The sequence below is a fragment of the Propithecus coquereli genome, unplaced genomic scaffold, assembly GCF_000956105.1.
Source record: "Propithecus coquereli isolate 6110/MARCELLA unplaced genomic scaffold, Pcoq_1.0 Scaffold12, whole genome shotgun sequence".
NCBI classification, from domain to species: Eukaryota; Metazoa; Chordata; class Mammalia; order Primates; family Indriidae; genus Propithecus; species Propithecus coquereli.
In genome coordinates, this window is record NW_012136080.1 from 5112770 (window position 1) to 5140653 (window position 27884).

Sequence of the window (27884 nt, forward strand, 5' to 3'; positions counted from 1 at the left end):
TCCCTTCCTCTTCCCAAGGGCAGCTGACCTTATCCTCGCCAAAAGAGGCAAGCCCCTTGCCAGCACACATGACTACAGACTATTACATTAATCTGTTTAGCTGTAGTACCAGCTGCTTGCATGTTTTTAATTATCTTATTAGATGGTATAACAGTGACCTATGAAATAAATTGAAGGTGAACATTTTTAAACTTTCCTTTTATTACCTTAGGTTTCTAAATATCTTTTTGAATAAATTATAACTTTTTACAGAAGTTCACAGGAAGTCTATATGGTTTTTGAGTCAACATGTTTTTTTCAGATTTTTAAGGTATAATGCCATAAATCCCAGTATAGAAAATAACTTCATTTTTGCCTTGTTTATTGATAAGATTTAAGTTGTGTTTATGTAGTCAAAAATATATGGTAAACTTGGCTTAATAATCACTTTATTTAGAGAAAACTCAGACCAGTTATTTGGCATTCTTAGGGAAACTCAAAATATTGCTTAATTTTCGCACATCATCCTGCCATTGTATGATATAAATGCCATAAAATAAGTCATTGTAGATTGTTTTATATATTCGTACATGTTTAACTCTGATTTTCTAGATTCTGTTTATACTGTAATAAATTATCTAGTTTACTCTTAAGTATTTTTTCCAACTAAATTTCATGTGGCACCATTTATATTTTCCCAAGCTGTGCTGTTAGGAAAAATGTACTATCTCCTGGATCTTGACAATTGGATACTTTTCAAATAATCATGTGTAATGCAATGTTGACTTCAAGAGACACAATTCAAAACAATAAAAACCGAGGGTTGCTCAGTTAGAAGTCATAGCCAATAAACTGAAGATTATAATAATTTAGTTAGGAACCTTAATATTGAATTAAAAAACAAAAGTTACTTGGATACAAAAGAGATTGCAAAATACTTCTGTTTGTCTTTATAGTTAATAACACCTACAACCAGGGTAGTGCAGTGACTTGAGATTTAAAAATTTATAAAGACTTGAATACTTGGAAACCTCACATTATTTGGTTTTTTAAAGAAAATATTTATACTTTTTGGCTCTTTTTCTCTAAAAATATTGTATTTCATATTTCAAAAAAATTTTATGGAAGAAGTAAAGGGAACTTATTTCCTTTATATATTTTGTTTTATTCCTCTAAAGGAAAGACAACAAAAGACATTTGGCTCTAAAGCAGTGGTGTTCCAATTTCTTGATATTGATCAGAACTTCCAAAGTTGCCTCCCTTTCTCAGTATGATATGTTTTATATATATAGCTCATCAAGTCAAAGGCTATTTAAGTTGGTAAAAAGTTTCTAAAAAGTTACAATCGGCATAGCCTTTTGAATCTAAAAGTTAAGTCTTTAAGTCTTTTCAAATACATTAATTTGAACTTTCTTGAATCATTGAGTAAATTTTTAAAATTAGGCTTCAAGTTTTATCACAAAAATTTTTATGTATTCTATTTACATCAATAATTTGAGAGGAAAATAATTTGGGAAATCTTCTTTCATTATTTACATTTTTTTTTGTATAATACCTGTTACATTTGTATTTAAGAAGATTGTACATCTCATTGGAATAACAATGAAACAGTGATTCAAAGTATTAGAGGAGAGCTAACAGAGCAAAAGCCTACTTTGGACAATAAGATTTAAAATTCAGAAATCTGGATTCTAGTCATACTTGTAGAATGATACATCTTTGTTAATCTTGTTATTTTTAATAATATAGGCTCATTAGAATCAATTTATTTGCTGTGAGTTATACTAAAGATAATAGATACCAACCTGAATCCTTCATCCTTCTTCCCACCACCCAGTCCTTTAAAGCTCCAAAGGCCTTGCCATTTTAATTACTTTTCCAGGGTTTCATAGCTTAGTAAATGAAGAGGAGGAAGGAGGGCCCAAAATCAGGCCTTCTTTCCTGATTCCTGGAGCATTGCTTTTCTGATTTTGGTGTTGCCTGTATTTTATTGAGAATCTATGTAATTTTAAGAAGTTCTTAAGAATAAGTACATGATTTAGAGAAGCAATTTGGAAAAAGCACAAAGATGACTAAAGTTTACATCTTACCTCTACTTATTGACTATGTGACGTAAGGCAAGGTAATTAACCTCTCTGATTCCTAATTACCTCATCTGTAGAATTGGGATGTTAACAGCATCTATATCATAGAGTTGTAGGGAGCTTACCTATAAAATGTATAAAATACCTGGCCCAATCATGTAACACATAGTGGGTAAGAAATGTTAGTTTCCTCACCTTTCCTTTTCCTCTCTGTTTTCTAAAATTTCCTTTAAGTTTTAATGAGCTCTTTCACCTGACAAAGTTGACCTTTGCCTCAGAAAAGTTTTAAAAAATTCTTTCCACCTCTAAAGTGGCAATTAATGAATATTCTAAGATTCAGATATATCTATCATTATCTATAGATTATATAGGAGGAATTTTTTTTATATAATCTTATATTTAGCCTCATAATCTCATCAAATTTTCTTATTTCTTGTTTCTGTATTTGTTTAAGAAGCACCACAACCTTTGCAGTTAAATGATAATTTCAGAGAACACAAACTGTGTAACCTTTTCATTTTTCAGAAGCTAAAGTCACAATATTACCTTTTGTTCTTATCTCCATAATGGAGCCTCCTTTGAGAGAAGGAAAAAAAATTCACATTTGAATAATGAATATATCTTCTTGAAGTAACTTTATTATTTTTCTGATAGTGGAACTGGTCAATATCTGTGCTTCTTCGTAATATGCAGTCTCTCTGAAATAATTATTGATTACTTAGGCTCTGAAAATGTTACCTTACATTTAAAAAAATTAACTGATTTGTTTGCATTTACAGCCTCAATTACCAATCCACAGTGGCTTGAGCATACACGTTATAGTTTGGGTTTTTTCCTTGAGAAACTCCTTCAAGCCCTTTTTATTATCTGTAGCCAGGCTTTAGGGGGAAACTTTTTCATGTTTGTTTATTTACATAGTTAGCTGAAAGCCTGATCATCCAAGGCTGTGTAAATGTTTATCTTTGAAAAGACAGGCATACATTTGAAATGTGAGGATAAGCTGCTCTGAGTCAATCAGCACTGAAGTCCCTTCCCTTGGACACACTTCTCTTTTCCCCTGGTGTTCCCAGTTGAAATGCCTTGCAGTCAGCCCCTGGGGTCACTGTTTGCACTATTAATATATATTAGCATGCTGCACTCTTTGGGTATGGTGGTGAAATATACCAAGTCAATTAAATATTTGCTCTAATTTGAGAAGATAATGCATAGAATTAGGGTTCAAAAGTTAGAAATCTTTTTTAAAGTTTACAATTAGCTTGCTTATTTACTCATTGGTCTGCTTAATAAACATAGCTCTATGTAATACTTAATTTCTGTTTTTTTTATTTCATGGACAATTTATAAGAAATAAATGGTTTAAGAGAGAAATTTTCACAGAATATTACAGTAGAAATTGGTATTTAATATTTGTCTATTTTCTATATCAGATTGCCTTGCCCATTGCAGCAAAGTGGCAATAGTTAGTATATATTCTCATTTTAATTTTTTTCCTTTTTTAAAAAATTTAATAGATTTAGGGGGTACAAGTTGAATTCTGTTACACGTATATATTGTATAGTAGTGAACTCTGGGCTTTTAGCGTGCCTATCACCCAAATAGTGTGCATTGTACCCCACAGGTAATCTTTCATCTCTCATCCACTCTCAGTCTCTCCCCTGTCGAGTCTCCAACATTTGTTATACCACTCTGTGTGTGCTTGTGTAGCCATAGTTTACCTCTTCTCTACAAGTGAGAACATGCAGCATATACTTCTCTGTTCTGTTCCTGACTTACTTCACTTAGGATAGTGACCTCTAGTTCCATCCAGGTTGCTGCAAAAGACATTATTTATTTCATTCTTATCAGTCAGTAGTATTCGATGTCTCATTTTATTTTTAATCCAGAGTTTCACAAGTGTTTTTCTGACATTTGTTTATATCTTTTTTTTGGTTCAGTCATTCTGCATATCTTTATTGTACACCCATTATGTATAAAACACAGACCCTACCCTTGGGGTACTCATGATCTAGCAGGGAGGCAAACATGGAAATGAGTAATATAGATTATGACTAGTGTGATAATGGAAGCATTTATCAAGAACCAGGGGAAGATCAAATGGGATAATTATAATTGAAGGTTGAGGTGGTGGGTGGTAGGAGGAAGATCTGTTTGATAGGTGTTCTAGCAGGACAGGAGTTTTCAGGGAGATAAAAAATATGAACAAGGATAATCTTCATTTCCTACTCTTTAGCAATGCATTCTTTTGAGTTTCTTTTGCAGTAATATGATGGGTAGAATTCAGTTTGTCAACCTCAATGACAAACAGAGAAATTCTCCAAAGACACTGAGTTTGTTTGGGAATGTGCAGGGGGTTTGCAGATCTGGGATATGCAGGCTATGGGGACCATAGGCATATCCAAAGAGGTTGATGCAAGGGGAAGCTTTTAAAGGCACAGGAGAAAAGTATATGTAATTGGTTTTGAAACAAAGAGAACATGATTACAGGGGTTTATTGCAGGAGTTGACATCTGTTCATTAATGGCGAAAGTGTGTCAGGCAAGTGTTCTTGTGCATCAGCTAACTATCCTTTTGACTTGTTGCAAGCTGCAGTTTAGAAAATCCTTGGCAAAAGTTCTTCTTACAGGCATGTGTGCATGAGAGCCCTTCAGAGAGTCTTTGTAATAGTTCTTATCATAGACATGTGTGCATGTAGGCCCTTTCTTCTTAACCTCCCAATCTTTATAATTTTATAGGTGTTCCTCAATATCCTCAGTGGATTAGTTCTAGGACCCCAGGGATACCAAAATCCACAGATGCTCAAGTTCAGCAGTCAGCCATACAGAACTGAGGATAGGAAAAATTGGCCCTCCCTATCCATGGGTTCTGCATCCCAAGAATACTGTAGTCTCAATCTGTAGTTGGTATAATCTGTGGATGCAGAACCCCATGGATATGAAGGATCAATAATATTTTTGTTAGAGTTAGACCCAAGTGACTCCATTTTGATTCTGACAGCTTTCACTGTTGGACTTAGTGACAAAATTATGCCCTTACCTATAAAGACAGCTAATGTGACCCACTCAACATGAATATTTTCATATGTATCTATTTCATTGTGGTAAACCGCTATTTTGACAGTACTAAAGTTTTAAAAATTCAATATATCATAGATGTTTGATATATTTGAATCTTTGATCAAAAAATTTAAGTAGGAGTTGAAAATGTGAACCTTTAAATCACACAAAATTATGAAATATTAAATAGTTGATAACGATATAACTGCGAATGAGTATTATGTGCCTAGAAATATGAGAAAATCAAAAAAAATAGCTATGGAATAAGAAAATAGACTGCTAATGAGAGAACACTTGAAATTTAAAAGATGTCCTAGTATCATCTGAACATATAGATACAATTTTCATTCCATGTAATTTCATTACATTCTGAGATAGATGTAGAAGTAGTTTAGACTGATTGACATAATCTCCAAGAGTTTCAAAGACTATATGTATACCAATATACTTGTTCAGATTAGAAACTATTGATAATTAGACAACATGCCCAAGTGTCTCAACCCATTTGAACCAAAACAAGATAGTTGAACATTTTTTCTTAACTCTTATTCCAATTTTTTTAAAAATATACCTCCAGGTCTTAAAGTTCTTTTGACCAGCATAGCTCTACTATCGTAGAACTAGACACAGACTTCTTGTTATTTGGATTTTGTTCCGTCCACAGTAAAAAGTTCACAGTCTCCAAGATTATGATTGTTTACTTGCCCCTCTACTCACCTCACCACAGGGCAACACTCAGAGCCTGCTTCTCTGCTTTGTATTCTGTGGAGACTGAACAGGGTCCGTCTTTCCATATGAGGTATTTGGGAGAGGATGGAAGGGAGTGGAATGAATAAATAAAGCCAGAGTGCTCTGCGTGGCATTTTTATCACTGCTTCCATCCGTGTTCCTCCTACTGCCACCTGGGCTGCTGATGGGTTCTAGAGAAAGAGAACTCCGTTTTCTTGCCTCTACATCTCTAGATGCCGTTTCTAACAATAATATTTTAAAAGGTGCTATAGCAAAATGAGAATTTTCTTGTGCTAACTTTCAATTTTATAGTTGCATTTCATGTAACAGCTTTATAGAATCATCTCTTTGGTTCATATAAAAATATCTGTGGTCATATAATTAACTTTTTTGTGGTATCCATTTGGGGATATCTGAATTATTCGGTATATGGATAATAGAAAAGAAAATATAAAATACCAAAGGGCCTTTTTGTTAAGTCAGGACTAGATTTGGGTACTACTGAAGTAGGTGAACTTTCAAATGTATAATAGAAAATTTCAGCAGTGGAGAATACTTATGCCTAACATAGGGCTTTTTATGAAACAATTTAATTTTGGCAAGGAAGTAATGAGAAAACGGTTAATGTTCACTGTGATTTGGAACAACTATTTTAAAAATTAGTAATAAAAATACTACTCCTACTGGTGTTCTAGCCTACATGGGAAACAAAGTAGGGACTTGAATTAGGTTTCCATGCCCTTGATTGTCTCCTGGTAGGCCAACTGATTTAGTGACTTCCCCCAACCCTGTTTCCTCCTACCCACAAGAAAGGGGATTTTCCCCATCTTTTCTTTGAATGTACAGTAACACATCTGACACATCCGTTACTTAAAGATCACATTTCTAATAGCTTCAGCCAACTGGAGTATAATCAGAAACTTAGAAATAGGGGGGAATATTAGAATGCGCCACAAAAATCTGTTTATCAAAGTATATTTAATCCTTGGAAAGAAAGCCCTACCAATCCTTAGCTTCTTCCACTTAGTCTTATTTCTCAGTGCACCCTTTTTTGATTAAAAAAGATGGCAGTTTAAGATGTTAAAATAGGCTAAAATGTATGATAAGTGTAAAGACTAGTTTTTTGTCTTTATTTGTATAAAGACAAATTAGACTGAGCAAATAACAAAGAGGTATAGATTTGAGATTGCTAAAAGGTAATATATAATCGTAAACAAATTGATAGCTGATAACCTGACAACTGTGAACAGAGACAAATATCCCTAAAAACACAGTGGAGAGCTCCATAAACAAAGCAGTTTGTTATTCAGTGTAGGGGCAAATAGCCATGCGTTTTCCAAGTGTACACCACATCTGGACAAAAATGACTTTTAAGTCTTGGGGATGTTTTGATGTTGATTTTTATATTGATGGAAGAAAGTTACTTGGATGGCATATGTTGACCTTTCATCATGCCAGGTAATTGAGGTATTACAGTACTGTATTCAAGCATGGTTTTAAAATTAGTGAGTTTTTTTCCTTTTTAATTATAATTGAGTGAAATTTTCTAGTAGCCTTCAGGTAAGAGATGTTTCCTTACCTTTTCAGAGGCCGTATGAAATTGTTTTCCCAGGTACATTAATCCAAACAAACTTAAAGTACATAATTACCTTTACACTAAAGTTTATCTCATGGCCCATTTATCTTCATTTTAAATTATCCTTTCCAGGTTCTTGTAGCCAGTCTGTTTGCTGCTAAGCGTGGTTATGTTAGGCTCATGATCCAAATCTTGGTTCTAGTTCTTTCTCTGTCATTGACCATTTTTGGTAATCGATAGAAGTAACACTGTCATCACTAAAGTTTTGCTTTTCTAACTTTCACATTCGTGTGTGTGTGTGTGTGTGTGTGTGTGTGTGTGTGTGTGAGTGTGAGTGAAAGGGAGGTGGGAAGAAGTAGGGGGAAGGGCAGTAGTGGTAGAGACAGAAACAACCATAGGAAGAAGCAATGAGATAGACATAAGAAAGAAAACTATTACATCTATATCTGATAGTCTTATTAGTAGCACCATTCATTTAGAATAATTATATGCTGTGTTAACAGTATCTCTTTTGGAATTCCATTGATTTATTTAGCCACATGTATTATTTAACTTTTAATGTTTTTTTTCTTTCCACAATTACATTATACACGAGTATATATTATGTATATATTTATCTTTATATACCATATCCCTTTATAGTTGTTACTTTAAAAAAATGAATGTATACATGAGTAAATTGTTATTATCTTTAAAACATTTTTAGCTTCACTGTCCAATATAGGAGCCACCAATGACATGAGACTATTCAAATTTAGGTTTTAATTGATTAAAATAAAATAATATATGTAGTTGCACTAGCCATATTTCAACTGCTTAGTAGCTATGTGTGATTAGTGGTTGCCGTATTGGACAGTCAGATACAGAACATTACTGTCATCTCAGAAATTTCTGTTGGATAATGCTGATCTAGAGGTTGTAAAGTGAATGATAGATTCAGTTAAAATATAACCCATTTTAGTCTTTTTAAGAGAAAGTATTATTCTAAGCATACTTATATTTTGCTAAGTATGATACCCTGTTAGTCAAGCCAGTCTTGGAAAACATGCCATAAGACTGCAGTCCCCAACTCCTGTTAGGGACTTGGTTTCAGAGCTCTGCTGCACTATCCCCCCGCCACCAACTGTGGAAAAATTGTCTTTCATGAAACTTAGGAACAGGGTGTGGGGCGCACACAGCAGGAAGTGAATGGTAGGTGAGCAAGTGAAGCTTCATCTGTATTTATAGCTGCTCCCCTTCCTCACATCACTGCCTGAGCTCTGCCTCCCTCCCCCACCCACCTCTCTCAGCTGTCTGTAGAAAAATTGTCTTCCGTGAAACCCGTCCCTGGTACCAAAAGGTTGGGGACCGCTGCCTTAACAGATAGAATTAACTTTTTTTTTTTCCCTTGAGACAAGGTCTCGCTCTGTTGCCTGGGCTGGACTGCTGTGGTGTCATCATAGTTTATTGCAACCTCCAACTTCTGGGCTCAAAGGATTTTCCTGCCTCAGTAGCTGGGACTACAGGCACTGCACTACCGTGCATATCTAATTTATAAATTTTTTATAGAGACAATATCTTGCTATATTGCTCAGGCTGGTCTTGAACTCCTGACCTCAAGTGATCCTCCCACCTCGGTCTCCCAAAGTACTAAGATTACAGGTGTGAGCCACCGTGCCTGGCCAGGAGTAACATTTAATTAGGACATCAGATTTTACTAAACAAATGCCTATTTCTCAATTTCTGGAAAATAATTTGTTCTCGATTCTATAAGCATTTCCTTTACAGTATTGCTTATATTACAGACTGTGCGGCAAATTCTATGTCATATTGTAGAAAGGTAGATGTCAAGCCCATGCCAGTTATCATGAATATCAAGGTAAATGAAGTGGAACAGGGGTAGAAAGAAGGTGGGGAAGGTCTGCAGGGACAAGTCTCAAAGAAGAGGAATTTTCCTTACTTGCTAATTATATAGGAAACATTAGTAAACCATGGAATATAAAATATATTCACTCCAGACAACTTCACAGATATTATCTCTATGAAGATCCTTTTCTCTCATTTCTAAATGATGATTCTTTGATTAGTAATATAATTACCTTTATTATGTGTCTAAACTTTTATAAAATTTTAAAAAAGGTTTTTATGAAATTAAAAAGTTTGTGATACAGCTTTTCTTGATTCCTTTTTTGAAAGTATATTTATTGAATTTACCTACTTCATATGACACTGAATTTAGAGGCTTTAAACATTGTATTTTGATGAAAATAATACATTAATAAGGAAGAGTATTGGCCGAGCACAGTGGCTCACACCTGTAATTCCAGCACTTTGGGAGGCCAAGGCAGGAGGATTACTTGAAGCTAGGAGTTCAAAACCAGCCTGGGCAACATAGTGAGAACTCATCTCTACAAAATATAAAAAAATTCACTGGTCGTGGTGGTGCACAGCTGTAGTCCCAGCTACTCTGGAGGCTGAGGCAGGAAGATCACTTGAGCCTAGGAGTTCAAGGCTGCAGTGAGCTATGATTGCACCACTGCACTCCAGCTTGGGCAACAAAGTGAGACACTGTCTTTAAAAATTAAAAAAAAAAAAAATCACAGAATATTATATCTGATAGTCCATAGCTGTTTTTACTCAGTTCTTTGTGTTCTTGTGGATATTGAGATAGAGACTCAAGATTTCTCAATTCAGAGTTCAATTCAAAACATTATCTCAAATTAATTTAACAAACCTCTAGGCTTTGAACTATTCTTTGCCTTTGTTTCAATGGAGCCTCATCATATGATAACATATTTCACCTAGACATATGAAGAAATCCATTTTAAGCTTGTGGATAATTGTGCGTTCTATTTGTGTGTGTGTGTGTGTGTGTATTATATGTGTGTGTGTGTGTGTGTGTGTGTGTGTATGATATGCCCTGATTTTTCATTATGGAAGGAAAAAAAAGCTTTAAATAAAAGTAAGTTTTAAAAAATTCCTGATACAGGAAGCAAAAAAGCCTGTACAGTTTCTAATTGCTTTTTAGAGACTCTGAGTTCCCTCATTACCTGTGATTTAAGCTAAAAATGAGGTAATTACAGATAACATCGGTGTTTATCTGGTTGATCTTGGCACCTGCAGTCCTAATGCTGTAGCTTACCCATATCTGGTGCCACACTTTACAGTCTGATGCTGACATACCTAATTTACACTTTTCATATTTCCATTGATTTTAAGTTAGATGTTCCTTGTTCTATTTGAATAGTGTTTTCAAAATCATACTTTTAAAATAGCATAAAAGTATATACTCTTTTAAATATAATATTGAAATTATGATATAGTCCTTTTACTGATAGAAATCTTTCATTAATATATTTTGATACATATTAGAAACAGATTTAAAAATTTATTGTCTCTTTTTTTCTGTATATTTGATAAAATGAATGCGATCATAATTAATATGGAAATTTTTCAAATATTGGCATACATTTTAGGATTATAAAATTGTATAAATCTTTTTATGTTAAGTTCAGCTTTCTTACCTTGTACCTCCGCAGCTTCAGATATTCTACCCATGTAATTCTGATCTAATCTTGCTTGGAGGTCACCCTCATCCTGCCCTCGCCTTTTGGCTCTATTATCTCTCTGGTTCAATCTCAGTAAGATGATCGTGGTTGGTTGGCTGACCTGGTAAACTATATGGGTCATATCTGAAAGCTCCCTCTCTCATACTCCACTATTACCACACCTCCCAGACAGCTAGAAGCATGTCCCCTCTGTTTCTTTCTTCTCCCACCTCTTTGACCTTTTGGATTTCCCCAGGGTGATAACCCCTTTTCTTATCCACTTAGCAATTTCATTATCAGTAGAAGCCTAAGTAGCCCTTCTTAACCAAGTATTAAAGATCTTCACTACTGGATTATATGTTGCCTCTGAATGCTTTGCCATTGTTGTAGTTGTTTGGATTTTTAAAGTTAGCCCCATAGAGACATTATTCCCTCTCTAAGTGATGCCTGAAAATGGGGTAGTAGCCATCATATAAAATATACAGTATAAAATTAGTGTTTTCTATAGTGCATCACCATTTGGGACGATGGTTCAGAAATTTTCTAGTCCTAAATTAGCACATAATTTAGTCATTTATGAATCATTTAGGTTACAAAAATATTTAAACAAATTTAGAAGGAGCTAACTAGTTTCATACCATGTTTATGTGCATATCTTGGGAAAATACTATATTAAAATATGTGATTAGAAATAGATATCTCTTTATAATCATCAGCTGTATTTATTCACTGCATATCCTACTTGATTTCCATGTCGAGAAAGCCATTGCAGGAGGCTTAACTACCTAAATAGGTACTCTTAGAAGACATTAACTGCTGCTGCAAAAGTTGATTTCATTTTCTGAGAAATATTTGCAACACTCACGGCCAACTTGTTTAATCAGTCATAGTGTTCTTTTCAGAGGAGCACAGGTGTAGGTTCAGAGTGCTTTTCAACACAATGCTTCCAGGGCAGCCACTATTAATCTATTAACATTGGCAGGGGAAGTGAAATCTACCCATCTCTGCCTCTTCCTGCTTAGATGCTGATTGTTTTCAGGGACCCAGTATCTGCAAGGTAGAGTAGTTGCCACTAGATGGCATGAATGCTTTGTTAAAGGAGGCTTAGGGCCCATGTCTCTCTAATCTTAAAGTTTTACACACCTAAATGTCCCAGGTTGTTCTTAGCTACCTGTAGCAGCTGTCTTTAACTTATCTTCTGAGTTGAACTTATCAGGTGAAAACTTGTCTCTATGTCCTTGGACTTTATATTCAAAAACTAAAAATCTGAGGAAAAAGCATACAGTGACATTTCTCTCCTGTTTCGTTGCCAGAGGTCATTTTTACCCTTGATGTCTAGAGTATCATGTTCCCCTTTAGTGTTCCTTGTCTTCCATATTATTCCAGAAAGATAATTTTCCTAATTCTCACTTTTTTCTCTTGACAAGTTATTAATTTTTCTGAACCTTAATTTCCTCATTCATAAACAGGGTTTAAAAATGCACAACCTAAGAGAGCTCCTGTAGAGGTTAGAAGTGATTTACACATTATATCATAAATGGGTTTTTTAGCATTTTAATGGCATCATTGTCAGATCTTGGCTATTCAGGCACACACTATATTTTTTGTGTGTATCAAACAAAGTTTAGCAACCACCTTTCCTTTATTTTTGTTAATTAAATGGAAAAATTGCACTATTAACTCCAGTATTTTTTATTCTTTTCCCATGTCTTCCTCCAAGTTCAGCAGGTCCACCATTCATATTTGTGATCGTAAAAAACTTTCATTTTGGTCCCGCTCCCCTAAAAGGGCCAAACCTTTCAACATTTTGCCCTCTGGGATCTTTGCTAGTTCAGTTTCTGGGAGTAGTATTTAAATGCCTATGGTGCTACTATTATTTCATGTCCTGAGTTTTAATATTTAAATATAAAACCATTTCTCCTTCCTCTGTACTACCAGTGTTTTGCATTAATCATTTTATTGTTTGTCTGCATATCCATCTCTCCATTCCTTAACTTCATACATTTTAAGAAGTATCTCTATGAGTGTTAAGCACACAGTAGGCACTTAATAACTGTTTATTATATTTACTCTGTGTCACTGTTTATTGAAGAAACACTATTCCATAGAAGAGAAAGGCAGTTAATATATTATTTGTGGCCTTTATAATCCTCTGTTGTTAGAGCTGTTCATCAGTTTGAGATGTTATGCCTTAATTAGAACTGTAAGTGCCTATGAATAAATTTAAATGATTGTAAATTTCAGAGATAATGTTTCCAATTCACATGCCTCAGTCTCCTTTTCTCTGTACCAACACTGTAATCAAGGTACACGTTCTTATTTAAGCTAACAAATAATTATCCTTCATTACATAAGTAGTATGTAAGTTGACCTTAAAAGCCTGCTTAACTTGACAAGATGGCAATGAATCTAGCCACCAGCTGTGCCTGTACTTTTACAATTTCTTGGTACTTTTGAATAGGAGCTGATTTTGGAAAAAACTTCAGAAGTCATTGCTTCATACTTCTCTCTCTAATCTGGAATTATTCGTGTTTTCAGGTCATGGAACTTCATGGTGTCTCACAGATTATGATTCCTTTTGGTTTCAAAATACCATACATTTGAAATCTATGCTTTTTGTTCACAGATCACAAGCTATTTAAACATACTTATGGTTTCTGAGATGTATAGGCAAACCTCAGAGATATTGCGGGTTCAAGTCCATACCACTGCAGTAAAGTGAATCAAATTATTATTATTATTATTATTTTGGTTTCCTAGTACATGTAAAAACTATGTTTATACTGTAGTCTATAAAGTGTGCAATAGCAAATGTCTTTAAAAAGCACATACCTTAATTTAAATTTAAGAATACTTTATTGCTAAAAAATGCTGATGATCTTCCAAGCCTTCAATGAGTTGTAATCTTTTTGCTGGCGGAGGATCTTTCTTTGGTGTGGATGACTGCTGGCTGATCAGCATGGTGGTTGCTGAAGTTTGGGGTCACTGTGACAATTTCTGAAAATGCAACAGCAGTGAAGTGTGCCACATTGATGGACTGTTCCTTTCACAAAAGATTTCTCTGTACCCATGGTGCTGTTTGATAGCATTTTACCTGCAGTAGAACTTCTTTCAAAATTGAAGTCAGTCCTCTCAGACCTTCTACTGCTTTAATCAACTAATTTATGTAATATTCTAAATCCTTTGTTATCATTTCAACAGTGTTCACAGCATCTTCACCTGGAGTAGATTTCATTTCAAGAACCCATTTTGTTTGCTCACCCACAGAAAGCAACTCCTCATCCATTATAGTTTCATCACAAGATTGCAGCAGTTCAGTCCCATCTTCGGGCTTCACTTCTAATTCTAGTTGTCTTGCTATTTCCACCCCATCTGCAGTGACTTCCTCCACTGAAATCTTGAACCCCTCAAAGTCATCCATGAGGACTGGAATCAACTTCTTCCAAACTCTGGTTCATGTTGACATTCTGACCTCCTCCCATGAATCGCAAATATTCTTAAAGACACCCAGAATGATGAATTTTTCCCAGGTTTTCAATTTACTTTGCTCAGATACATCAAAGTTATCAGTATCTATGGCAGTGATAGCCTCACAAAATGTATGTCTTCAGTAATAAGACTTGAAAGTCAATATTACTACTCCTTGATCCATGGCTACAGAATGGATGTTGTGTTAGCAGGCATGAAAACAGCGTTATTCTCCTTGTCCATCTTCATCAGAGCTCTTGGGTAACCACTTACATTGTCAATGAACAGTGATATTTTGAAAGGAATCTTTTTTTCTGATCAGTAGGTCTCAACAGTGGGCTTAAAATATTCAGTAAACCCTGCTATAAACAAATGTACTGTTATCCCAACTTTTTGGTCCATTTATAGAGCATAGGCAGAGTCAATTTAGCATAATTCTGAAGGACCATAAGATTTTCAGAATGGGAAATGAGCACTGGCTTCAACTTAAAGTCACCATCTAACAATAGAGTCAGCCTTACCTTTGAAGCCAGACATTGAATTCTCCTCTCTAGCTGTGAAAGTTGTAGAAACATCTTTCATCTTCCAGTAGAAAACTGTTTTGTCTGTATTGAAAATCTGTTTAGTGTAGCCACCTTCATCAGTGATTTTAGCTAGATCTTCTGGATAACTTCCTGCAGCTTCTCCATCAGCACTTGCTGCTTCACCTTGCACTTTGATGTTCTGGAGGCAGCTTTTTCGTTAAATCTCAGGAACCAACCTCTGCTAGATTCAAATTTTTCTTTTGCAACTTCTTTATCTCTCTTAGTCTTCACAGAATTCAAGAGAGTTAGGTCCTTGCTGTGGGTTAGGCTTTGGCTTAAGGGAATGTTGTGACTAGTTAGATCGTCTCTCCAGAGCTCTCAAAATTTCTCCCTGTCAGGAAGAAAGCTGTTTTGCTTTCTTATCATTCATGTATTTACTGAAGTAGCAGTTTTGATTTCCTCTGAGAACTTTTTTTGGTTCGTTTGTTTTGCATTCACCACTTGGCTGTCGGCACTATAGACCTAGCTTTTGTCCTAACTTGGTTTTCAACATACCTTCCTTACTAAACTTAAAAATTTCTAGCTTTTGATTTAAATTGAGAGATGTAAGACTCTTCCTTTCACTTGAACACTTAGAGGCCCTCATAAGGTTATAATTAGCCTAATTTCAATATTGCTATGTGTCAGGGAATAGGGATGCCCAAGGAGAGGGAGACAGGGAATACCTGGTCAGTGGAACAGTCAGAAAACATATAACATTTATCAATTAAGTTTGCTCTCTTATGGGTGTGATTCTTAACACTCTAAAACAATTACAGTAGTAACATCAAAGATCACAGGTTACCATAACAGATATAATGAAAAAGCTTGAAATACTGTGGGAATTACCAAATGTCACAGAGACACTGAGCACATGCCGATAGACTTGCTTGATGCAGGGTTGTCACAGACCTTCAATTTGTAAAAAAATGAAACGTCTGCAAAGTGTAGTACAGTAAAGTGACATAAAATGAGGTATTCCTGTGTTCTTCTAATGTATTTATGTATTCATTGCTGATCTCAATCTTTGAGTATTGCTGAAAACTACATAAAAACAAAATTTGAACCATATGAGACATGAGTATATAAGTGCAATTGTTTAAAAGTAGAAAATATTTAGAAAATTATAAGTAATCCAAATAGATTAAAGTGGTTAACAAAAGCCACACGATTCAGTGAATATTTCTTTGATCTTGGAGTGGCTAAGAATTATTTACACAATGGAACCAATGGACAAAACAAGAAGAGGAAAATAATGTTAGATCTTTCTTTTTTTTTTTTTTTTGTGAGACAGAGTCTGACTCTGTTGCCCAGGTTAGAGTGCCATGGCATCAGCTTAGCTCACAGCAACCTTAAACTCCTGGGCTCAGTCCATCCTCCTGCCTCAGCCTACCAAGTAGCTGGGACTACAGGCATGCGCCACCATGGATAATTTTTTTTCTATTTTTAGTAGAGATGGGTTCTCGCTCTTGTTCAGGCTGGTCTTGAACTCCTGAACTCAAGTGATCCTCCTGCCTCAGCCTCCCAGAGTGCTAGGATTACAGGCGTGAGCCACCGCACCCAGCCTGTTAGATCTTAATTATAGACAAAAAGCTTCAATTTGTTGAAAATCAAAACAATTGGGTTAAAGAATTGGCTGACAAAGGTAGGATGATTTTAATGTATGAAAAACTTTTCTCTTGGGTCAATAATAAGTCACACTAACATAAAAGCAGTATTATAATTACTAGCAATAATATTTTTAAAAATATTATATCTGGATATCCTTCTGAGGGCTTTTCTATATTCTTTTAATTCTCACAGTAATTCTTTAAGGTAGATGCTATTATTATTCATTTAAAGATGAGGAAACTAAGGCATAGGGAGGTTAAGAAACTTGTTCATGCTTGCATTTCTAGTAAGTAGCTAGTAAGCTGTGCATTTTTTCTGACTGCATGGCTGTCTTTTTGATACCAGGAGTGTGGCTCTGATATCCATGCTCGTAACCACTATCCTGTACTGCTACAAATGGAGAAAGAATAAGAAGGGAAGTTTTGAATAACCTAAAAGCATGGAAATTTTTCAGTTTCACTAATAATACAAATGAAAATTAAAATAAAAACAATTTTTTGTATGTTTTGTTTCCTAATAGAGTGATGAGAATAAGAAATTTTCGTGGAGTGGTGATGGATATCCATTGTTTCTAGCATGGGGTCGGAATGTATGTCCCATTTGGCAAACTTAGCTAGAAGTCCCTCTTGGCAGAAAGCTTGGTGTGATTGGGGATCAGTGCTACCTGGTTAAGGCTGGACGTTCTGCTGATGGCAGTAGGGAATGTTCCATTGTTTTTGGTCACTCTTCTGGAACTGTGTGGAGAAGATACGTCTTGCTCCATGGTCAGTTTTTGAACTTTATGTGTGCAGTCGGTTTGTTCATGACTCTAAGTGTAGTATGCAAGGTTGTCCTTTCTCAAAATGAGTGGGGCCTCGCTAGTGACAACTGCTTGTATATACAAGAATTATTGAGGATTTTAGAGGCTTTATGTAGGAAATCTCTCTAGCACAGATTGGTGCTACGGTTTCAGCTTTGATGATAAATTGTTAAATTATAAGTTTGTTTTATTGTGGCATGGAAATTGAGACAAATTTCATAAAGCTGATCTCAGTAGCTTCAACTCTAATTCTTAATGTTTAGTTTGGTGCAAGATGCAGGGAATATAGGTCTAATTCCTTTATTCAAACTCAGTAAATGGTTTGGGACAATTAATTTCCAATTGTTTCCCAGTAGAGCAGATTTACTTGTATATTAATGAGGCACAGGTGTTAGGCCCCTGGTGTCTGCATGCCTGGGAGGCATATTTCGGTTGTTTATCTACTCAGCCATAGGTACTGCAAGGTACTCAAGCTTGCCTTTAACAGTTTTTACAGTGAGGCTTTTTAATTTTTTGATTTTTTTCAAATTTGCCCACACCTGTTAAAATTTTAAAACTGATCATTTAGAAAGAAGTTGCAGAGATTTCAATATTAAGTAGCACTAATAGTTAAAGAAAGTAATCTAATATAATATTATATTTAACTGCCTAGCCTGACGTTAAAGAGAATAAGTTCATTTAAACAGATATTTCGCATGAGAAGCCAATATAATCATTACACTTTTTTGTTGTATATTTTTGAAGCACATATATCTTTGTCAATGGCTAAAACAGTCATTTATTTATATTACTATTCATTGTTTTTTTGTTTATACACTGAACTGCACTATCAACATTTTAGAGGAAACGTAATAGCCTCCACAGACATGAATTTCAGTAGCTGGCGTAATTATAGCTATCTACATATTCATTAAATCTACAGAAGAACTGTATCCAAAAAGACAGCCATGCGTTTAGAAACAGTACACAACTAAATATATATGTTTTAAAAGTTGCATTTCTTAGACTTATTTAAAATTAATTTCCTGTAGCATTCCTCTCCAAGCGGAAGAATTTTAACAAAAGGATTCCCATGCTTTGGTTTCTTTCATATAGGAAAGAATGGGAAGAACTATTTGTAAACAACAATTACTTGGCAACAATAAGGCAGAAGGGGATTAATGGGCAGCTGAGAAGCAGCAGGTTCCGTAGCATTTGCTGGAAGGTAAGAAGAAAATATTTATTTACAGTTTGTGGTTGCAATATATCAACACATTACCTGATGCCCTGGAAGATTACCATGCAGGGGATCACTGAATTTTCCAAAAGACTTCACTCCCATTATTTTGGCCATCTATGTTTATCTTTCATAGGACATTTACTAATAAGATTGAACCGCCTTAGTCCTGAATAATTGGTGATGGTAAAGGAGTCATATGAAGTAACTGTCTTCATCTGTTTTGTTGGTGCAAAATTCAAAGCAACACTTTAATGTTCTCCCGGAAGCTTTTGCAGAATTCTCGAAGCTGTGCAGGAGAAGGGGGATGCTAACTTCCAGGTTCCTATTACATCAAGTGCCATCAGTTAGCCTTCCTTCCTATTTTTTTCGTAACTAACAAATATAAAAGATTTTTCACATTTCTTTTACTAGAAACACAAAGTGAAGAGTTAGCAAGAAGTGGTGGAAGGAAATTGGGTCATTCTGCTTCAGAGGGAAAGGGCCACTGATTACCAAAACTAGTAACAATAATCTGTAGTTATCTTTTTACTGTTTTGAAATATTATTTCTTTTTATTCTCCAAAAATGAATTAATTTATGTTTAGACTTATTTCTAAAATGACTTCTATCAAAAGTTTTTAGGGTTATCTGCATAAATTGAGCATACTGAGTCTGTGCAAGTAAAGGTAGTAGGAAACACATGCATTAGACATTTTTAGACTTAATAATTTATGTTTAATAATTCAAATACATTTTTCTTCTTTTAGGTGCAAGCAATAAAGGCAGGAGACCTGCTGCTAGAATATTTGTTTACAAATATTTGTGTCCCAGCCCCATTCACTGTTGTTTAACTTTTAGCATCCTTCTTTTTCTGAAAATAACCTAAATCCAGATTTACTTTAATGTTGTATTAAACTAAATTAAATCAAATTTGTCTTTTTAAGAGTGCTTGTTATTTTCATAAGCTGATTGCCCATTGTAAGTTACATTTTTCTCTGTAAAAGGAATGCCTTTGTGTCTCAGGCTGTGTCCTTGGTAGTAAGACTGTTCTTTGCTATCTTTTACTTATGTGTTTTAAGACAAAACCTTAAGCTAGTAATTACTAACTAGATCTCATGCTTCTTAATAACCCCCTACCACTCCCATTAAGATTGGAATGTAAAATGTGAATCATACTTGAACCTCAATGAATTTTTCTTCCTTTTTAATATAAATCTAGAGGGGAGCTTGATTCCATTTTGTGGTCTAGCTTTTATGATCTCATTTTTTGATTATTCACTTTTTGAATTTTCTAATTATATAATTCTTAAATATCCCCAAATATAAGTTATTGGGCATTGGAATGATGATATGAATATGAAATATCTTGAATATGATATCTCTTTCAATTTTTAGGTGATTTTGTTTGGCATGGTTTCACATTTTATATCTTATGATTGTTACAAAAGTTTCCTCTTTTTTTTCTTCACAGCTATTTCTTTGTGTTCTTCCTCAAGATAAAAGTCAATGGATAAGTAGAATTAAAGAATTAAGAGCATGGTATAGCAACATTAAAGAAATAGTGAGTAAATAGTAAATGTAGTTAATGTGATTGTTTTCTTATGTATACTTTAAAAGTCCAGCAGCCTCTTAATTCTTGTGTGTATGTGTTTTCTTTTTCTTTGCCAGCATATTACAAACCCAAGGAAGGTTGTTGGCCAGCAAGATTTGATGATCAATAATCCCCTTTCACAGGATGAAGGGGTAAAGTTCATCTTTACTCATATCTCAACCTCTTTTGCCCATAAGAATATACTTATGTGACTGGTTATCATTCACCATGAAAGCCATGTATCTCATGCCAACTATTTTCTTTATTCCAGAAATAGTACTACCTAAAACCTGATGTAAATTATTCTATGCCATATGCATAGTACATTGTCAGAAAATAATTATATATTTCTGTGGAATGACAATACAGAGAAGTCTCAGGGGTCTGTAAGAACTAAGAGTAAAATAAAAGAGTGTAAAGATGAGAACAGAGCTATCTTATCAGGGTTGCAGTGAGGAATGAGGTGGCTCAGGAAAGCCCCCTTTCATGATAAAAATAGAGTAGGGTTCACTTGGCAGAACTAACTTCCAGGAAGAAAGAAGTAACTGTTTGTAGTAAGTAAGTCTATGAAGAAGTTTTTAAAAATGATCAAGCATACCCCTACTCATATTCTAGTAAAGACTAGGAATAATTAGTACTTTAAGGATATTATATAACTTCAATTGTTGCTGCACTAATTTTTGTCTGTTTGCCTGAGAACAGAATTTTTTTCTATTTAATACATAACATTAGCATTTCTTTTTCCTGATACATATAATAACTATAATTATAATAATAATAACTACAATATAGTCTTTCATATAGGAGCATAAAATATTAAGCAATTTTTAAAACTTTTCCTAAATTTACATTTTAAAATATATGTTAAAACCTATTGGATTAAAAAGCCAAGCTTTGTAGAAAACATTACGTGTCTTTCTTAGTACACTGGGAACTCAAGTCAGGTTCAAGCTGGAGCCAGTTGACCCATTGGTCCTGCTCTAATCCAAGTACCTTTTTATTGGTATATAGAAATAGCAGCAATGTATAGCAGTGAAAATTATCATTCAGTTTATATGGATAATAGAAGTTTTAAAAATATACAGTCATTTCTCAATCCTTGGGGGATTGGTTCCAGGACCCCTGTGGATACTATGGATACCAAAATTTGTAGGTGTTCATGTCCCGTATATAAAGTGGTGTAGTATTTCCATATAACCTGTATACATCCTCTTATATACTTTAAATCATCTCTATATTGCTTATAATAACTAATACAGTGTAAATGCTATGTAAAGTTGTTATGCTGTATTTTTAAAAATAGGTATTATTTTCCATTGTTGTATCATTTTTAATTTTTTCCTAATATTTTTGATCTGCAGTTGGTTGAATCCTTAAATTCAGAACCTGCAGATAGGGAGTGCTGACTGTATTAAATAATATCAAACTGGAAAAATTGGTGTTGCAGTAAGGATGTTTCAGAGATTAAACTAGATTTTAATAAAAATTATCCCAATCTCTGGTTTTCTATCTGCACTGTGAAATAACTCAGGGAAGGATAAATTTAATCATTTAAATTATTAAATTTAAATTATAAAAGTCAAGCAAAGGTGTGAGATTATTTTAAATAGGTGGTTTTCCTTATTTCAGAGTCTTTGGAACAAATTCTTCCAAGATAAAGAACTTCGATCAATGATTGAACAAGATGTTAAAAGAACGTATGTAGAACTATTTGCATGTTCTGTTCAGTAATTCAAATTGATGTTACCTACATGTAATTGTAGCAAATCACGAAATCTGTACAAGTGCTTAATTGAATGCAGTATTCTACTTGTGTTAGTAACAAACTTCTTTTAACCAAATTGTGACAATAAGGATTATTTTCTATTCTTACAATACAGATTTCTATTTTCCCTTTTTGAAAGTAAATTATATTTATGATATTGATGATCTTAAAATAATATTTAATTAGCTTTATCAATTTCCAACAATTATTTGAAGTCTTGTGCATCTGATTAAGGTTATCTTATGTAGTCATTAAATTGATTTGCTAGAAAAATTTATCTCTTGCTTTATGCATTTAAATATTGTTCTAACTGAATTACTCTTTAAATAACAACCATTATTCTTATCCTCCTTATTTTTCTTCCTTTTGAAGCTACTCAAATTTGCAAACAATCTTTTCTCTCAATCTACTCAGTATTTACCATATGAAGAGTAGTTTCTTGTTTAGCGTGTAGTTAATGTCCATAACTTTGATATATTGGACCTTATCTTTCTGAGTCATATAGTGGGAAGTACATGGAATTTGTGTCAGAAGATCCTAGGGTGAGTCCTAGCTAACATATGCTGTAATTGTGGGGAAATTACTTTCAACATCTTCCCCTCCCCCCTCAGTTTCCTGTTTTGTAAAATAGGGATAATAGTAACAACCTCACAAGATTTTTGTAGATTCACGCAAATACAGTAATAGTAGTAAATTAGATAGCCCACACTTTAAACTGCAAACTATCACATAAATGTTAGTAAATTTAGTTGAATCATTGGGATCTGGGATCACCCAGGTATGTGCAGAGACTTGGGTATCTGACGTGGCTTCTGCTAAGTCCTTCTGTAGCTTTTTCTGTGTGCTCTACTCCTAATCCAGTCACTACTAAATCTCTTACAATGTCAAGGCATCTGGCTCTCTGATACTTGTCTCTTTCCATGTCCCAAACACTGAATAATCAGTTGACATGTACTGCAATTAAGATTACACTATATATTTAACAAAAGAAATTTTCTATTTTAAAGCAAAAATAATTCAGAGGAATCATGGGTTCAGAGAACAACAAAACCACAGATAACTACCAGTGATGGTGAGAAGAGGGGCGGGAGGTATGGGATCATTTTGATTAGCTTGAGTTACCCAATTAACTGAGGAGTAACCCATTTTTATGGGGAAGCTACTCTCAGAGCTGTTGGGTGATAATGCTCAATCTCTCTAGTATATAGTTTCAGAAAGTAGAGCACGATTGTACTGGCACATATGAGGCTCTCAATAAATATTTGAAAAAACAAAAGAAGAAATTTCCTCATTAATCATTTGAGGATTTAGGTAATCGGTGGCAGTACAACAGGCCTCATTAAAAACATGTGCAGTATATATTGCTAACCAAACAGTAAAAACTTTTAAAAAGTGTATCTTAGAACACTTGACAACTTCAGGTTGCTCTGCTCAATAAGCAGGATTTTAATCAATCTCTCTACAGTTACCAAATGGAAATGGTGGGACCATAGCCCTGGTACAGAGTCTTTTAAAGTTTACCTCCACTGGTATATTTTATTAAGATGGCAAACCAAAGATTCAAAGAAGGTAGCTAGGAGGCCCTATAGTTCATAACATCGGTAGGTGAGGTTCTATATCTTCTTCCATGGAAGGCTCTCCCATAACTCTCTCAACATTTAGAATAAGTCTTCTTGCCATCTCGATATAAATTCTGTGGCAAGGAACTTAGCTTGTAAGGTAAGGTGGTCAGTTTTATTTTAAGGCCACCAAAACATTTAATCACAAAAGCTGAATAGCTTGTCTAATTTTACTACTTCGCATCTTTATAAGGCACCACATGATCTAAAATCCATGTTTTTCAATCCAGTCTGTAAGGAAATTCATAATACAATAGGAGAAGAAAAGTACAGCTCAGAGACGGTTATACAGTGTTACTTGCTCACTAGCCTCTGTGATAAGAATTTTGTTTTTTTAAATATATATTTATTGAATATCTACTGTGCTTCAGGTTTGCCCTTTGCATTGGGGAGAACAGAGTGATGAGTAACACAGATAGGGTCCTGCTATCACAGGATGTATATTTTAGTGTGGTGGAGGGGGAGTGAGAAAACAACATGTATATATTAATGTAAAGAGGATAATTATGTAAGGTGATTAAATGCTCTAAAGAAATAAAGCAGGGTAATATGATAGTTAGAGGGAGAATAGCCAGTGGGGTGGCTACTATAGAAATATTAATCAGAGAAGGCATCTCTGAGAAGATGACATTTGGGTTGAGATGTGAAAACAGTTTAAAGGCCAGCCGTGTGGAGATCTAGGGGAAGAACACTTGAGGCAGAGGAAACAGCTAGCGCAAAGTTCCTCAAGAAAATGAGCTCAGTGTTTAGAGGAACAAAAATAACGCAGGTATGGCTAGATCCAGGTGATTTTGAAGAGGGGGAAATCTGAGAAGAGGGCAAAGGCCAAACAATCTTGTAGACATAATAAGAAGTTTGGATTTTATTCAAATTGCAGTGGGAAGTTATTGGAGGATATTGAGCAGGGGTGTGTTATCTAAAAGATAATTCTGGCTGCCATGCAATGGGGTAAAGGTGGATGTAAGAGTGGAAGCTGGAAAAGTCACAGGAAGTCTATTGCAGTATTCCAAGTTATGTAATATTAGTAACTTAGACTAAAGAGGAATAATAAAGACAAAAATAGATATGCTGGGGATACACATTTTATATTTTTAAGTACAAATTAGGGGGTCATTACATGTAGTTTTCTCACATCCTTCCATTTTATTCCATTTTTACTACTGTATTTCAGGTTCTTTTTACCTCTTACCTACAGTCTCTTACTTGTTTAATTATTCTCTTTGCATCTAGTATATTTTTACTTCTAGTTCATTCCATGTGCTACAGCCCAATCACTCTTCTCAAAGCACATTTGTAATCATGCCACTTGCCTAATTCAGACCCTTTTATGACTCCCTGTTGGCCTGCAGAAGAATGGACTTACCTATCTTCCCTAATACCCAGTTCCCTGTTAACCAGTGCTTCTGGCATTATTCCATGAACAGATTTTGTGCTTTCCGTTTCCCATGCTTTGGAATGCTATTTCCCTCCACTGCTTCCAGTTGTGGGTATCTGACAATTCCTCCTTCAAGGCATGGGTTCATGAAGCATTTTCCAGTCTTTAAAATTGGAAATAATTTGTGCCTATCCTATGTTCTATAGAATTTTCATAATAACTTTTTAATGATATTATTTAATTTTGTTTGGTCCTATATTTGTTTAGGTCCATCTGTCAATGTATTCAATACATTTAATCTCCTCAGTGTACCAGGCACTAGAGATGCCAAGGTAAATATGACATGGATCCTTAAGAAGCTCAAAATCTGATAGAGAAAGCAGAAAAAGAAAAAAGTTACAATACAGGATAACTGGTGCCGTAATAGAAGTGTGTACAAAAGCTCTGGTTTAGCCCAGGCGTCATCTTTCAAACCTAATGGTAAACCCCTCGAGGGCATGAACCTTGTCTTGTTTTTGTCTTACTGCCCATTGCCAAGTTCATGCTGAATAAGTTATTATTGCGAATCTTATCACCGATCATCATTGTTGTTCAATTTTAGTAATAATGTCTAACATCTTTTAAGTCTTCAGAGACATAACCACACTTTAAAAAATACTATTATCAACCTTCTAGTCTGAGTTTAAACAAGATAATTTGATTTCATGAACTGTGTTTTTTGTATCATTATTGAATTTATTTGATATGCATATGTCACTGTATTAAATATTATCTCCCCCTTCAACTAATTTTAATATTCTTTTATGCCACTAACCCTTTTTTGCCTCAAAGGGTTTTGCATTCATTTCAATTAATTGTTCCTTAGCTCAACATAGTGAGGTTGTTACTGTTCCCATTTTTATCATACTGAAAAAACTGATAATCGAAAGGTAAATCAAGGAAATTCCAATTTATGGCATTTCTAGTTTAGAACTTGAATTGTCTGTTCTGAACAAATTTTGCCATGTTTCAAAAGCTCTAACATTAAATGATATTTAGTATTATTTAAAATGATGGGAAATAATGAGTTCATGATAAAATATCATTTCCATATTAGATGCCAAAGAAGTATGTTATTTGGTCTATCAAGGTCTATTCTAAAAATATATGTATAGCATCTATAACATCATTTGCAGATTAACATATTTATAAGCTATTGCCAAATAGTCTCATCTTTTCTTCAAATGTGCTTTCCTTCTCTCTTGAATTAAGCTATTAAACTTCAACTTTTATCATTGTAACATTGACTATATTTTAAAAGTTTATCTGATTGCATATTGGATATGCTAATAATCATCTTCAATTTTTGGTCTTTTTGTTTCTAACTATTACAGTTAGCATTTTAGGTAGCTCATTCATCATTTCATTACTCTGTTTCCTACTTGAAGCTTCACAATATGGTTAGATTTTTAAAGATGCAACTTTCTCATTTTAAGCTTCCTTTTTTTATGGTTTATTTGTGGGTCAAGCTTCAAACATAATCTATTTAAGCAAACTTTGTCTCCTCCATTTTTTTAATCATATCATTTGATATTTTGTGGATTCCTTAATAATTGCTAAAATTTTCTTTTTAAAATTATAGTTTCATGCTGTACAATTTGGTAGACACCAGGCACAAGTGGCTATTTAAATTTAAATTGAGGTTAAATAAAATTTAAAATGTAGTCTTCATTCACAATGGACACTCAATTGCTAATGGCTGCTAAGTATTTGACGTACATATATGGAACATTTTTGTTATTATGGAAAGTTCTATTGGACAGCACTGTATAGAAAAGGTATTGTTATATTTTTGTATAGTATATGATATGAATGTCTACATTTTATTTTTTATTCATGTTGAACTTTTAGATATGGCCTGTGCTAAATATTTACTTCCATTTTTTTCTCTCCCCTTAAGAAAACTCCTTGAATTTTTGTGGTGTGTAAGTCTTACCTGAGTTTTTAGTCAAATGTAGTTATTATGTTACATTGTAGTATGCGAATGGAAACAAGATTATTTTTGAATTTTTTTCTTATATTAACAATATACAAAAATGATTTTACAGAGTTATCTTACTGATTTTTTCTTTTAATTTAAAGACCATCTTCCTGAGTTCCCATTTTGTAGGAAATATTCCTAATACTTTCGTCCATTGATTGTCACACTTTATAAAGTTAAGATGTTCTAAATGTTGGTATCTTTTACATGGTTTCCTCCAAGCCCATTTTTTATTTAAGTAAAAAACAAATTCCTCAGGGAAGGAGGATTTTACAAGCAATTTCAGAGCAGAATTGATTTTGGTGTGTGTTAATGCCGACAATCTGCCCAGTGTTAAAATGTTAAAGAGAAAAAAAAATACAAGCTGCCATATTCTTGTGATCACACCAAAATAGCAGCTTGTATTTATATTTTCAGTCTCCTCGAGGTGGACTGCAGGCACACATGAATGAGTGGATGTACTTGGTGTTGTGTTGTGATTTTATTTAATGCAGGCAAAGTACATGCTTGTGCATGCACGACCAGCCCTCACATATGCACTTATTCACAGCCGAGAAAGTGAAAACTACAACACAAGCCGCTCTCTAAGAGTTGTCGGCAACCTGTGTGTGTGTTTCTTAAATATTAAAGAGGGGGAAAACAGATTTTCAGGAATATAAGAAATAATTCTTCTGTCAAATGGCCTATAGTCCTTCCTCACTTGACACTTAAGGTAAAAACAAAGTAATTACTATTGCATATATATATATTTAGAAATATGTATTTTTCTGTATTGCTTCTGTTTTAAAGTGTATTTTTCCCATTTCTGTTTCATTTAAACATGCAAATTCTTAGCATACATTTATTCTAATTTATGAGATTTTTTAAAAACTTAAAAACATTTTTTCAGTATTTGAATGAAAATATAGGCTTATTTGCTACAAAACA

General features: G+C 34.2%; 1 protein-coding gene across 1 annotated transcript in view; it reads left to right on the plus strand.

Annotated features, from left to right (window-relative positions):
- TBC1D5 (TBC1 domain family, member 5) overlaps positions 1-27884 on the plus strand; it is a 396708-nt gene that overhangs the window by 103155 nt on the left and 265669 nt on the right. Inside the window, exons 4-7 of the mRNA XM_012663212.1 lie at positions 18485-18593; positions 20059-20148; positions 20256-20330; positions 21808-21875. Coding sequence (XP_012518666.1) covers positions 18485-18593; positions 20059-20148; positions 20256-20330; positions 21808-21875 — 342 coding nt within the window. The remainder of the gene's footprint in view (positions 1-18484; positions 18594-20058; positions 20149-20255; positions 20331-21807; positions 21876-27884) is intronic.